The sequence below is a fragment of the Haematobia irritans genome, chromosome 1 (genome assembly GCF_050003625.1).
Source record: "Haematobia irritans isolate KBUSLIRL chromosome 1, ASM5000362v1, whole genome shotgun sequence".
Taxonomy (NCBI): Eukaryota; Metazoa; Arthropoda; class Insecta; order Diptera; family Muscidae; genus Haematobia; species Haematobia irritans.
This window is the reverse complement of record NC_134397.1, coordinates 42,680,408-42,695,307: the sequence shown is the minus strand read 5'-3', so window position 1 is coordinate 42,695,307 and position 14,900 is coordinate 42,680,408. Positions and strand designations below refer to the sequence as shown.

Below are 14,900 nucleotides of genomic sequence, written 5' to 3'. Positions count from 1 at the left end.
TGGACCGATACTCACAATTTTTGGCACACGTATTTGTTGTCCTACAATACCTCTATATTTCCAATTTCAAGGAAATTGAATAAAAACTTCGGTTTCTATAAGCCCAAGAAGTAAAATCGGGAGATCGGTCTATATGGGGGCTATACCAAAACATGGACCGATACTCACCATTTTTGGCACACCTCTTTATGATCATAAAATACCTCTAGATTTCAAATTTCAGGCAAATTGGATGAAAACTACGATTTCTTTAAGCCCATGACCCCAAATCGGGAGGTCGGTTTATATGGGGACCATACCAAAACATGGATCGGTACTCACAATTTTTGGCACACGTATTTGTGGTCCTACAATACCTCTAGATTTCCAATTTCAGGTAAATTGAATAAAAACTGCGGTTTCAATAAGCCAAAGAAGTACAATCGGGAGATCGGTCTATATGGGGGCTATACCAAAACATGGACCGATACTCACCATTTGTGGCACACCTCTTTACGGTTCTAAAGTACCTCTCGATTTCCAATTTCAGGTAAATTATATAAAAACTGCGGTTTCTATAAGCCTAAGAAGTAAAATCGGGAGATGGGTCTATATGGGGGCTATACAAAAATATGGACCGATACTCACTATTTTTGGCACACGTATTTTTAGTCCTACAATACCTCTAGATTTCCAATTTCAGGTAAATTGAATTAAAACTGCGGTTTCTATAAGCCCAAGAAGTAAAATCGGGAGATCGGTCTATATGGGGGCTATACCAAAACATGGACCGATACTCACCATTTTTGGCACACCTCTTTATGGTCATAAAATACCTCTAGATTTCAAATTTCAGGCAAATTGGATAAAAACTACGATTTCTTTAAGCCCAAGACGCCAAATCTGGAGGTCGGTTTATATGGGGACAATATCAAAACTTGGACCGATATAGCCCATCTTCGAACTTGACCTGCCTGCAGACAAAAGACGAGTTTGTGCAAAATTTCTACACGATTGCTCCATTATTGAAGACTGTAGCGTGATTACAACAGACAGACGGACATCGTTATATCGTCTTAGAATTTCTCCCTGATCAAGAATATATACTTTATATAGTCGCAAATCGATATTTCGATGTGTTACAAACGGAATGACAAACTTATTATACCCCCGTCACCATTCTATGGTGGTGGGTATAAAAAATAGAAATATCGATATGTCACCTGAAAGATCAAAGTGTATAGAATTACTGACAATTATGTACTCGTATATGTTAGTAGGCATAGGCGTGTCAAGATTTCGCAAAATTGGGTCATTTGGGGAAAATTCCCAGTTTTGTAAATGTTTTAGAAAAAGCTTGGGCTTATAGTATAGACGGTTATAGAAACATCGACAGTTATAATTTCAAATTGTCTGCCAAAAATTTAGTAGAATGAAAACCTTTATAAAAAAGAACATTTGTTATTACAAAATAGGTTCTAAATTCTAATTTCTTCAAGTTTCGTAAAGCCGAAAGAGAATAGAACTAAACAGTATGATATTTGAGAGAAACGCTGACATTAGAGAATCTTACCTCATGACTGCAACCTAATGACGCAGTCTCACTTTACAGTTTGGTTCTCTTGTTTCCTACTCTGTGACTCAATTTAACCTGGCACTGATGATAAGTATTGATCACAAGTCCAGTACTCATAAATACGTTAGATCAAGTAGGGTAAGTGCAGCAAATGTGGTATACCTATTTGTTTTTCGAAAGCCAAATTTTTTGTTTTTCTTCGACGAGGCTAAGATTTTACTACATTCATTTTACTAGTGTTAGTCATCCACGCAACTATGAACGAAAAATAAGAAACCTATAATTTCGGATATATTTGCAAATTTATTAAAAAACTCATTAAGCACGAATTCATAAAATGTGCAGGTAATGTGGTACACCATAATGTAGATTTTTTGTAAAAAAATAAATGCAATATGTGTATCGCAATTGCATACATTTTATGCTTATTTAGTACTCGTCAGTTATTTACATCCGAAAATTAATAAATTTAAAATATATCTTCACACAAAACGAAATGATTAAGAACCACAAAAAAAAAACCTTCGAGAACAGGTAAATGAGAATTCTTTCAACTGGCACAAAGAAAGAGTTGCAAAAATCAAATTGATCTTTGATTGCTTCATTTTCTGACAGCCACAATATATTCAGCTTGGTTTGGTTATTCGTATGTTGTTAGATAGAGAAAAAAGCTACTGTACCACATTACCAGCCTATACCACATTTGCTGCACTTACCCTATTAAAAGAAAATAAGCCTATTTTGAATTAAAGAATCGAAATCACTAAAAGTTATCCACATTCTTTATTGCACTAAAAATTCCTTGAGATTTGAAGTCACTTTCTCTCTTCAATATTTCCAATATATAGAATGCAACAATTTATTAGAAGACCGAATTCCATAATAAAAGAAACTAAAATATATCAAACTATCAGGGTCATGTCATACACGATCTCATGAATTATTCAAAACAAAAAAAAACGATGGCTTATGCTAAGAAAAACACTAAAGACTATAAAACGAATGTCCATAACAAAAAACCTGTTGCATTCCTAAAGCCATAAAAGAGATATTCCAGAATTTACACACACACACATAAAAGTCAAAATGATCTCAAATTGAGAACCAGATTATACGCAACTAATATATTTAAAGAGAGTGTAAATTGATAGGCATCAGGAAATAATGATCACGTTTGCCAACCGGTCAGTGGTCGCAGCATCTTTGTTCATGTCATTGAGCATGCGTGAATATCTTGCCTTGTGTTTTTCGCATAGGATTTTTTAAACAGCTGACAAAGTCGGATAGATTTGGTTATATGGAATTCTCTCACCCATATTTCTTCACACAAAAACAAAACTCATTTGAATTCCAAGAAAAAGCATTGCTTTAGAAATTCAATGTATTTTCTTGTCAGCCCCAATGACTACCCCAAGTTGGAGATGTGTGACTCATCATCGTTCAATGAAAGGTTTTTGGAGAAGACCACAATAACACACAGGAGAATTAAATGAAGTGACTACACTCAGCTAGTGTGTATGTGGACTTTGATACCGTAAAGATGCTGTTGTATTTATTTTTTGTTTTTGTTGCTAATAACAGTAAAATGGTAAACAAAGGTAATTCCCTTTCCCTACTAGCTCATTATATTTTGCTATGTACAGCGTAACCAAAGGAGGAGGTAAAAATAGTCATCAATTTTCAAAGTCAGATTGCTGTTGTATTTAAGAATGAATCACCAACATTATCGGCTACCACTCTCACACTCTTCAATGCTCACGTTCGTAATTAACTACAATCCCCAGACTATTTGTATCATAGCCACAACGAGTGTTAATTATGTATTTTATATTGAGTGAATTAATTAAAGCCTACATGACATGTACATATGTGTGTTATTAAGTTCAAGTAATATTATCTAATCATGTTCATATCCAATTATTTAAATTTTGAATAATTTGCAAACCAAACAAAAATCGCCTTATTAAATGGCTCGAACATAATGTTCTACAGTTGAACTTTATTCAGTTGCCAAAGATCGCTTGAGAGATACGAATAGTTTGACACACTTGTTATACCCACCACCATAGAATGGTGATGGGGGTATAAAAGTTTGTCATTCCGTTTGTAATACATCGAAATATCGATTTCCGACTATATAAAGTCCCAGCAAAAAAAAGGATCGCCAAAAAAGTAGTGAAAATGTGCTTTTTGGATCCGGAAGTGGTGCAAAATTGGCGCGAAACCGATGAGTTTAACATGGGCTTGTCATAGGACGGTTGTCCACCATTTCCACAGCCGTTGCACTGAATTTGCTTCACTTTTTAAGGTGTGATCCGAATTCAGTGTTTTGGATGTAAATTAAAAACATTTGTGATATTTTGCCAAATAAATAATTTTTTATATTTTTTTATGATTTTTAATGCATTCTAACCTTTGTTCGAAACTTTTGACCTCGAATATTACATCCATTTTTTTTTTTTTTTGCTGGGGTATATAACAGGTTGGCTGATAAGTCCCCGGTCTAACAAAGAAAACACATTTTTTTGTCAAAATTAGTTTTTATTATTCAACATAGTTCCCTTCAAGAGCGATACAACGATTATAACGACCTTCCAATTTTTTGATACCATTTTGGTAGTACTCCTTCGGTTTTGCCTCAAAATAGGCCTCTGTTTCGGCGATCACCTCTTCATTGCAGCCAAATTTTTTTCCTGCGAGCATTCTTTTGAGGTCTGAGAACAAGAAAAAGTCGCTGGGGGCCAGATCTGGAGAATACGGTGGTTGTGGAAGCAATTCGAAGCCCAATTCATGAATTTTTGCCATCGTTCTCAATGACTTGTGGCACGGTACGTTGTCTTAGTGGAACAACACTTTTTTCTTCTTCATATGGGGCCGTTTTGCCGCGATTTCGACCTTCAAACGCTCCAATAACGCCATATAATAGTCACTGTTGATGGTTTTTCCCTTCTCAAGATAATCGATAAAAATTATTCCATGCGCATCCCAAAAAACAGAGGCCATTACTTTGCCAGCGGACTTTTGAGTCTTTCCACGCTTCGGAGACGGTTCACCGGTCGCTGTCCACTCAGCCGTCTGTCGATTGGTCTCAGGAGTGTAGTGATGGAGCCATGTTTCATCCATTGTCACATATCGACGGAAAAACTCGGGTGTATTACGAGTTAACAGCTGCAAACACCGCTCAGAATCATCAACACGTTGTGGTTTTTGGTCAAATGTGCACAGAGCTTCCGCATATCCAAATATTGATGAATGATATGACCAACACGTTCCTTTGATATCTTTAAGGCCTCTGCTATCTCGATCAACTTCATTTTACCGTCATTCAAAATCATAATTTGTGGATTTTTTTGATGTTTTCGTCGGTTACCACTTCTTTCGGGCGTCCACTGCGTTCACCGTCCTCCGTTCCACGCTTGAATTTTGCATACCAATCAATTATTGTTGATTTCCCTTCAGCAGAGTCCGGAAACTCATTATCAAGCCAAGTTTTTGCTTCCACCGTATTTTTTTCCCTTCAGAAAACGGTATTTTATCAAAACACGATTTTTTCCATTTTTTCACAATAACAAAAGTTGCTTCACAAAAGACGCTCTATCTCACAAACTAATTGACTTACAGACGTCAAATTTTGATACGAGTCATTTGAAGGTTGGTACTATATAAAAATAATATGCATTTAATACTAGCGACGCCATCTATGTGTCAGACCCGGGACTTATCAGCCAACCTTATATTCTTGGTCAGGAAGAAATTCTAAGACGATATAAGCATGTCCGTCTGGCCGTCTGTCTGTCTTTCTGTCTGCTGTAATCACGCTACAGTCTTGAATAATGGCGCTATCGTCCTGACGATTTGATAAAGATTCGTCATTAGTCTGTACACAGGTCAAGTTCGAAGATGGGCTAGGTTATAGGTCCCATTTAAACCGATCCCCCAATTTGGGATCTTGGACTTCTAGAGGCCGTAGTTTTTATTCGATTTGTCTGAAATTGGAAATCTAGAGGTATTTTAAGACCACAAATCCGTGTGTCGAAATTGGTGTGTATCGGTCCATGTTTTGCTATAGCCCGATCCCCTGATTTTACTTCTTAGGCTTCTAGAAACGGTAGTTTTTATACGATTTGTCTGAAATTGGAAACTCTAGTTATTTTAGGTTCACAAATTGGTATGTCGAAAATGGTGTGTATCGGTCCATGTTTTGCTATAGCCCCCATATAGACCGATCTCCCGATTTTACTTCTTGGGCTTCTAGAAACCATAGTTTTTTATCCAATTTGTCTGAAATTGGAAATCTAGAGGTATTTTAGTATCACAAATAGGTGTGTCGAAAATAGTGGGAATCGGTCTATATTTTGATATGGCCTCCATATAGCCCGATCCCCTGATTTGACTTCTTAGGCTTCTAGACAATTTTTATCCGATTTGCCCAAAATCGGAAATCTAGAGGTATTTTGGGTCCATAATAAGGTGTGCCAAATATGGTGTGTATCGGTTCAAGGTTTAGTTTAGCCTCCATATAGCCCTCTCTCGATTTGACTTCATGAGGGTCTAGACATTCAAACTTTTATCCGATCTGCCTAAAATTCAAAATCTAGAGGTACTTTGGGTTCATAAATAAGTGTGTCGAATATGGTGTGCATCGGTCCATGTTTTGGTATAGCCACCATATAGCCTGATCTCCCGATTTGACTTCTTGGGCTTCTAGACACCGCAATTTTTCCGATTTACCAGAAATATTTACGGCATATAGACCGATCTCCAGATTTGACATCTTAAGTGTGTAGACATCCCAATTTGCTGGAAATTAAAATTTAGAGGTATTTTCGGTCCACAAATATGTGTAGCGAATATGGAGTGGATCGGTCGATGTTTTGGTATAGCTGTCATGTGTTAAATCTCCCGATTTCTATATTGATATATATATACGTTTGCTTGTTTCAGTATATGTCATAAAATCCACCTGAAATTCATTATATGTATTTTCAAGTAACCTGACGAAGAGTTTTCTAAGGAAATAATTATATTTTTTGATTCATGGTGGTGGGTATTTAAGATTCGGCCCGGCCGAAGTTAAGTCCGTACGTACTTGTTTATTAAACAGCTTGTTGAATTAATTGGACATATTTTTTTCTGTGTACTGTCAATGGAATAAATCTGTCATCTGTTAGACGAGCGTTTTATAAAATGATAGCAACTTGAAGTTGGTTACAATACATATCGACCACACTAAAGTAAAGGAGTATCAAAGTTTCTGAATAGCCCCTACAACTATTTCATCCAGTACCAACAAGATACAAGCCTAATGTTCTTGAAACCCCATACAAATTTCGTACTTGATGAATCCGATATTCGTTCCGTTATTATCTACAATCGTTCATTTAATTGGATTTTTTCTTAATGACATAGGGATCGATAGCAACAAAAAAAAAAAAAACAGACACGTGTGCTCTTAGATATCTGAGTTTCTCCATGGAAGCGTAATCCAACAAAGCCTATTTGTATCCCTTTCCTCTTTAGCAAGTGACAATATTTGTGATTTGTTTTATTACATTATTTTTATTTATTTATAACTAATATATAGCCAATTAATTAAATGCGGAAACAATGTAGCCTTTTTTCATTTCCATGGATATGCATAAGTATTTGCATAATAGCCTTCTCTTGTACTAATGAGTGGCGATTTTAATCGGAGCGAATAAATCATTAAGTGAAACACATAGCACATATAAGCAAGATAATGCAGAAATATAGTAATATAGTAATATAAAATAAAAAACCTAACGCTATACTTCGTATTATTCATTTTCTGTAGCTTTTCATATGAAACGAATTTTTCGCCATTCTTATCTTATCTACTGTTTTTTTTTTATGAAGAAAAAAAGTTTCAAGATATGCCAATGTAAACAGGACAGGGGAGAAAGAGACACAAAAAGAGAAATATACTATAAAAGAGATATTGCTAAGTAATAAACAATTGTCGTAATTAAAATGGTTAAGGTCATGGAGAGTTACTTGGAAAATATTTTTACATGAAATTGATGTTGAATGAATGTCAAATTCAAAACATGGTTTATGCCTGTCATTGTCTAAAACGCCAAATAATGAAAAACCTTTTCGTTAGGTGGGATTGAAACTCCCTGATTTTAAAAAGAAAACCATTTATCTAGATTTATCAAATTCTGCATGAAATGTTGTAAATTTTCGAAGTCGCTTAGGTACTGTATAAACCTTGCATATGTACTGTATAAATTATTGTAATAGGTACTGTATACATAATCTACCAAAATTGGAAGTAAATTGTACCAAAAACTCATGTTTTCACTTTATTTCTGTAGTAAATTTTGTCAAAAATTTATTTCATACAAAATTTCGTCAAAATATTATTACTACAGAAAATTTTATCAAAATTGTATTTCTATAGAAAATTTTGTCAAAATTTTATTTCCATAGAAAATTTTGTCAAAATTTTATTTCCATAGAAAATTTTGTCAAAATTTTATTTCCATAGAAAATTTTGTCAAATTTTTATTTCCATAGACAATTTTGTCAAAATATTATTACTATAGAAAATTTTGTCAAAATTGCATTTCTATAGAAAATTTTGTCAAAATTTTATTTCCATAGAAAATTTTGTCAAAATTTTATTTCTATAGAAAATTTTGTCAAAAATTTTTTTCCATAGAAAATTTTGTCAAAATATTATTTCTATGGAAAGTTTTGTCAAAATATTATTTCTATAGAAAATTTTGTCAAAATTTTATTTATAGAAAATGTTGATCAAATTTTATTTCAATAGAAAATTTTGTCAAAATTTCATTTCTATAGAATATTTTGTCAACATTTTATTTCTACGGAAAATTTTTGCAAAATTTTATTTCAATAAAAAATTTTGTCATAAATTTATTTCTATAGAAAATTTTTTCAAAATTTTATTTCTATAGAAAATTTGGTCAAAATTGTATTTCCATAGAAAATTTCGTCAAAATTTTATATCTATATAAAATTTTGTCAAAATTTTATTTCTATAGATAATTTGGTCAAAATTGTATTTCCATAGAAAATTTAGTCAAAATTTTATTTCTATAGAAAATTTTGTCAAAGTTTTATTTCTCTAGAATATTTTGTCAAAATTTTATTTCTATAGAAAATTTTTTCAAAATTTTATTTCTCTAAAAAATTTTGTCAAAGTTTTATTTCTCTAGGAAATTTTGTCAAAGTTTTAGTACTCTAGGAAATTTTGTCAAAGTTTTATTTCTATAGAAAATTTTGTCAAAATTGTATTTCTATAGAAAATTTTGTCAAAATTGTATTTCTATAGAAAATATTTTTTCAAAGCTTTATTTCTATAGAAAATTTTGTCAAAATTTCATTTCATAAATTTTCTTTTTGTTCGACCCTTATAAATATATAATGAAATGATTAATCAAAATGTTATTTCCGTAAAAAATTTTGTCAAAATTTCATTTATTGAAAATTTGGTCAAAATTGCATTTCAATAGAAAATTTCGTCAAAAGTTTATTTCTGTAGAAATTTTTTTTCAAAATTTTATATATAGAAAATTTGCCCTAAATTTTATTTCTATAGAAAATTTTTGCAAAATTTTATTTCCGTAGAAGATTTTATCACAATTTTATTTCGGTAAAAAAATGTTGTCAAAATTTTATTTCAATAGAAAATTTTTTCAAAATTTTATTTCTAAAGAAAATTTTGTAAAACAAAAATTTTTAGAAAATTTTGTCCAAATTTTATTTCTATAGAAAATTTTGTCAAAATATTATTACTATAGAAAATTTTGTCAGAATTTTATTTCTATGGAAAATTTTTGCAAAATTTTATTTCAATAGAAAATTTTGTCATAAATTTATTTCTATAGAAAATTTTGTCAATATTTTATTTCTTTAGGTAATTTTGTCAAAGTTTTTTTCCATAGAAAATTTTGTTAAAATTTCATTTTCAAAAAAAATTTGTCAATATTTTATTTCTATAGAAAATTTTGTCAAATTTTTATTTCTATAGAAAATTTTGTCAAAATTTTATTTCCATAGAAAATTTTTTCAAAATTTTATTTCTCTAGAAAATTTTGTCAAAATGTAATTTCTATAGAAAATTTTGTAAAAATTTTATTTCTATAGAAAATTTTATCAATTTTTTTTTGTAGAAAATTTGGTCAAAATTTTATTTCCATAGAAAATTTTGTCAAAATTTTATTTCTATAGAAAATTTTGTTAAAATTTTATTTCAATAGAAAATTTTGTCAAAAAATTTATTTCTATAGAAAATGTTGTCAATATTTTATTTCTATAGAAAATTTTTTCAAAATATTATTACTATAGCAAATTTTGTCAACATTTTATATATATATATATATATATATATATATATATATATATATATATATATATATATATATATATATATATATATATATATATATATATATATATATATATATATATATATATATATATATATATATATATATATATATATATATATATATATATATATATATATATATATATATATATATATATATATATATATATATATATATATATATATATATATATATATATATATATATATATATATATATATATATATATATATATATTTGTGTCAACAAAAATAGGTCAACTTCATTTTCAGAACAGCAGTGCCATGATTTTCTGGATAGCTCACACAATTTTACTTGCGATACGAAAAAACAACAAACTTTTTGTTTCTGCTTTGTCTACTAACAAAATTTCTTTGCGTGTAAATTTTTCTATGAAATCTCCAAAATGATATTCTAAATTTAGCAATTTTAAATAGAAACCTACAGGCCAAAAAATATGTTATATTTGTAAATACTTTTATTTAAACAGTTTCTTTAATTTTTAATTCATTAGAATACGACGTATTACTTATTTGACATTATTATAGTAAAATATTTTAAATTCCACCGAACTTTAGTTGGGTAAACAATTAGCGATGCACTAATTTATTTTGCGAATACAATTGCCCAATCTTTGCATATACAAAAACAGTGTTGCCAATTTGGTGCTTTTAGCACCAAATTTAGTGCTTTTTGATTTCTGAAAAGCACCAAATTGCCTTTTTGGTGCCTTTTCAAAAAAAGCACCAACTTGGTGCTTTCTGGCATTTTCATTTAGTGCTTTCGGTGCTTTTTTTATTTTGAACAGTATTAAGTTTAATTGATACAAAAATTTTGATTAGACTTTCAAGAGCCGAAGAAAATCAAATTTATTGCCAAATATAGAATTTGATTGTAATGAAGTTGGTATAGATTATTTTTTAATTAATATTGTTATTTAGGGTATTCTGTAGGAAAGTCGAGCGATGAGTGTCGAATTTGTGAATTTGGTAAAGATGTCATTAAAAACGTTTGTATTAAATTCACAAAAGCACGCACAACTGAAATAACCAATAGACTCCTTCCATATATTAATATTTTGAAAGTTGAAAAACATCACTGATCAAAATGTTCGAGTTTTGCCGCTAAAGCGAAAACTATATCAGGAAAAAAGGCATAAAATTATGCATATTTGCTGCAAATTTTATTATGACTTGATGGGGAATAGTTAAAAGAAAATTTTCACAAAGTTTGTATTCCTTAAAATTAATTATTAAAGAAAAGTAATTGTGAAAAATGACTATTTTAGCAGCTAAACTCGATCTTAAAAGTTCTATAATACATCTTCGGAAGTATTTTTTTTTTTTTTAGTAGAGCATTTAATTTTCGATTTTGTGGCGGAAGGTGGTATGTTAGAATTTATAATATATTTTTGGTGCTTTTTGGCCTTGGGGAGTTGGCAACACTGTACAAAAACCCATATGGGAATATTGAATATATGATTGTACAAAAGGAACTTTGATGACTGAATGTTGTTATATCATTCAAAGAAAAGTAACGATAAAAGGTCAATAGTCTCAAAGCAATGAACAGAAAATGCATGCCAAAGTGAATGAATTCATGTCGAAGAGAAAAAGATATAGATATTTTATGGTAAAGTCACATTACATTACATTTTCTAAAGAAATAAAATTCTGTCAAAATTTTTTATAAAAATAAAGTTTTGACAAAATTTTCTATAGAAATAAAATTTTGACAAAACTTTCGAAAGAAATAAAATTTTGACAATTTGTTTATAGGAATAAAGTGTTGAAAAAAATTTCTATAGAACTAAAATTTTTACAAAATTTTCTATAGAACTAAAATTTTGGACAAAATTTTCTATAGAACTATAATTTTGACAAATTTTTCTATAGAAATAAAATGTTGACAAAATTGTCTATAGAAATAAAATTTTAGCAAAATTTTTCTGTATATATAAAATTTTGACAAAATTTTCTACAGAAATAAAATTTTGACTAAATTTTCTATAAAAATAATATGTTGACAAAATTTTCTAAAAAAAATGGAAAAATTTTGATTAAAAAGTTCAAAATCAAATCTTTAAATTTGGTAAATTTTTGGTAAAATTTTCTTCAAATCTTGTAAGATTATTTTTAGTACGAGTGGCGACCATGAAAACAACTTTTATTGGCATTTCAAGCTAAACCCATCGATTCCAGTTGATTATCAGTGTTGCCAGTATTGAGGATTTTGCCTAAATTGGGGATATTTTTTTCGTGAATGGGGACGAAATTTTTGAATTAGAGATATGGTGGGAAATTTCCAGAAATTTGGACATTTTTGTGGGGAATCTGTTGAGTATAATATATATCTGGTTTACAATTTACATGAAATACTGTTTTTTACATTCTTAAAAAGGGCTTAAAGAGAGTACAGCGCATCCTCAAAATATGGAAAACATTGATCTTCTCTACGGCATAAATATCTAGTCCATATTTATGCCGTAGTTTAATTTAAATTGATTTTTTAGAACGAAAACATCCCAAGTTGGGGACAAGAGCCAGGAAAATACTGGCAACACTACTCAGGGTACATCTACTAAAGGTTCTGGCACTTACAGCAACATCGTCCAAATACATCCAACTGCCAGACAGATATCTATTTGACACGATGAATTTGTTTTCCCTTAAGCCTACTACTAAGATCACGTTTTCGCACTAAAGAACTTAGTATTAAGGATTATGCTTGATTTTTTAAATTAAATTGCTATGAACTATTTCACAGTAGACTTTCTACTGAAATTTAGAAAATTAGATTTACAAACTTTATTTTAATATTTTTTTTTTTTTTTTTGTTTACAGTTACCCAGCATAATGACAAATAGTGTGCGTCCCTTAAAAATCACCATAGTGGGTGATGGTATGGTCGGAAAGACATGCCTATTGATTACCTATACACAAAATGAATTTCCCGAAGAATATATACCAACAGTTTTCGACAATCATGCCTGCACAATAACAGTCGATGACAAAGAGTACAGTCTAACTCTATGGGACACAGCGGGTCAAGAGGATTATGAAAGATTAAGACCCTTAAGTTATCCAAATGTAAGTAGAATAAAACGAAAGGAAAATATAGTCCTTAGTACTGGGTAAAAACTAAAAAGAACATTGCCCTGCGTTCCATTCAAAGTAGTAAACAGATTTGAGCACATGACTATTGTGAATGGATTGTTTTTTTTTTTTATTAGTTTCTAAACCTCCTAAATTTTTATTTTTTTTTTTATTTCCAGACCAGCTGTTTTCTTCTGTGCTATTCCATTAGTAGTCGTGCCTCATTTGAAAATATTAAAAGCAAATGGTGGCCAGAAATACGACATTTTTCCAATAATGTTCCTGTTGTCTTGGTGGGTACGAAACTCGATCTACGTGTTGCCAATTCGGAAAAATTTGTAACCACAGCAGAGGGTAGACGACTAAAAAAGGAAATCCATGCCCATTCATGGGTTGAATGTTCGGCCAAAAAGAAGGTGAATCTGGAAAATGTATTCGAAGAAGCCGTCCGTGCGGTAGAAAAGAAACCAAAAAGTAAACCACGCAAATGTAATTTCCTGTAGTTGGTGGCGCTACCATCATGACTGCCGCATGATGAAAATATAAAAGTATTTATTTTAAATACTTTAGTTTATAAACAAATAATTGTTTAATGCCTAATCATAATGTAATAATTGTTCTTAATGTTTTTTTATTTTTATTTCATATTATCTATTATTTAATTGAAACATAGTTTCACATGATAGTTTGTTTGTTTTTCTTTTCATTTATTTCATCTATATTTCCGATTGTATTGTCTTTAAACAAATTGACTATTGAATAAGTATGAAATTCTGGCAAACTAATTTAATCAAAAAAAAAAAAACTAGGCCTTTATTATTATGTATAGCAACTATTTATATACTCTTGTGTTTCAGCCAACCTCTGACAATCATATCATATACTTAAAAAAATTCCTTTCGTAATTTGACCAAAGTTTTCTATACGTCCAAGTTTTTTATTTTGCAAATAAAAACCAATAATATTTGTGTTTATATATATTAAATGTGAAAAATATAAACAATGTTTGTATAAAATAAATCAAGAAAAACGATCATAAATCAATAAGTAAATAATTTTAAATAATAAATATTTATATATGTAGGTCACTAATTTTTTATGTATGTATGTTATGTACTATTGTATATTTTAGGTAAACAAATAAAACATAAAACAAACTTATGGAAAAACATTTATTATGCATGAATATAATTTTCAAATTAAATAAACTAGTCACACTATATACACAACAATGGCAACTATGGCCCTATGATCTTTATATGAGTTATTGAAAAATATATTGGGGCTATTTTTTCCATAGGATAGACATATATGGCATTTTCTTTAAAAAAAAAGTGTAATAGTAACAAATGCCTTTGCATATGCCGTTTTTATACCCTAAACCACATAGTGGTCGGGGTATAATAAGTTTGATCGGCCAAAAAATGTGCCTACCAGAAATATTGATTTTCGACCCCATAAAATATATACCGATCGACTCAGAATCACCTCCTGAGTCGATCTAGCGCTTGGTGTCCGTCCGTCTGTCTATGTATTTGTTGTTCACAGGTCGCAATTATTAACCGATTTTGATGAAATTTGGTACAGGGAGTTTTTTGGGCACAAGGACGAACGCTATTGAATTTGGAAGAAATCGGATCAAATTTAGATATAGCTCCCATATATATGTATCGCCCGATTTCGACAAATGGGGTCACGTTGCGCGATTTTTCAAACGGATCGTCACCAAATTTGCCAAAAGGTAATCTTTTCCATCGCCCTTCAAGTCTGCAAAATTTTATCCAAATCGGTTCAGATTTAGATATAGCTCTCATATACCTAACCTAACCTAACCGATCTTACTCAAAGTTGGCTAAATATAATCTTCTA

At 30.3% G+C, this 14,900-nt stretch overlaps 1 protein-coding gene across 3 annotated transcripts in view; it reads left to right on the top strand.

Annotated features, from left to right (window-relative positions):
- RhoL (Ras-like GTP-binding protein RhoL) overlaps positions 1–14,339 on the top strand; it is a 36,984-nt gene extending 22,645 nt beyond the window's left edge. For all 3 annotated transcript variants that reach the window (XM_075290094.1, XM_075290095.1, XM_075290093.1), the window contains exons 2-3: positions 12,780–13,025; positions 13,211–14,339. In XM_075290094.1, coding sequence (XP_075146209.1) covers positions 12,792–13,025; positions 13,211–13,534 — 558 coding nt within the window. In that variant the 5' untranslated portion in view covers positions 12,780–12,791 and the 3' untranslated portion in view covers positions 13,535–14,339. The remainder of the gene's footprint in view (positions 1–12,779; positions 13,026–13,210) is intronic.
- The last annotated feature ends 561 nt before the right edge of the window (positions 14,340–14,900 follow it).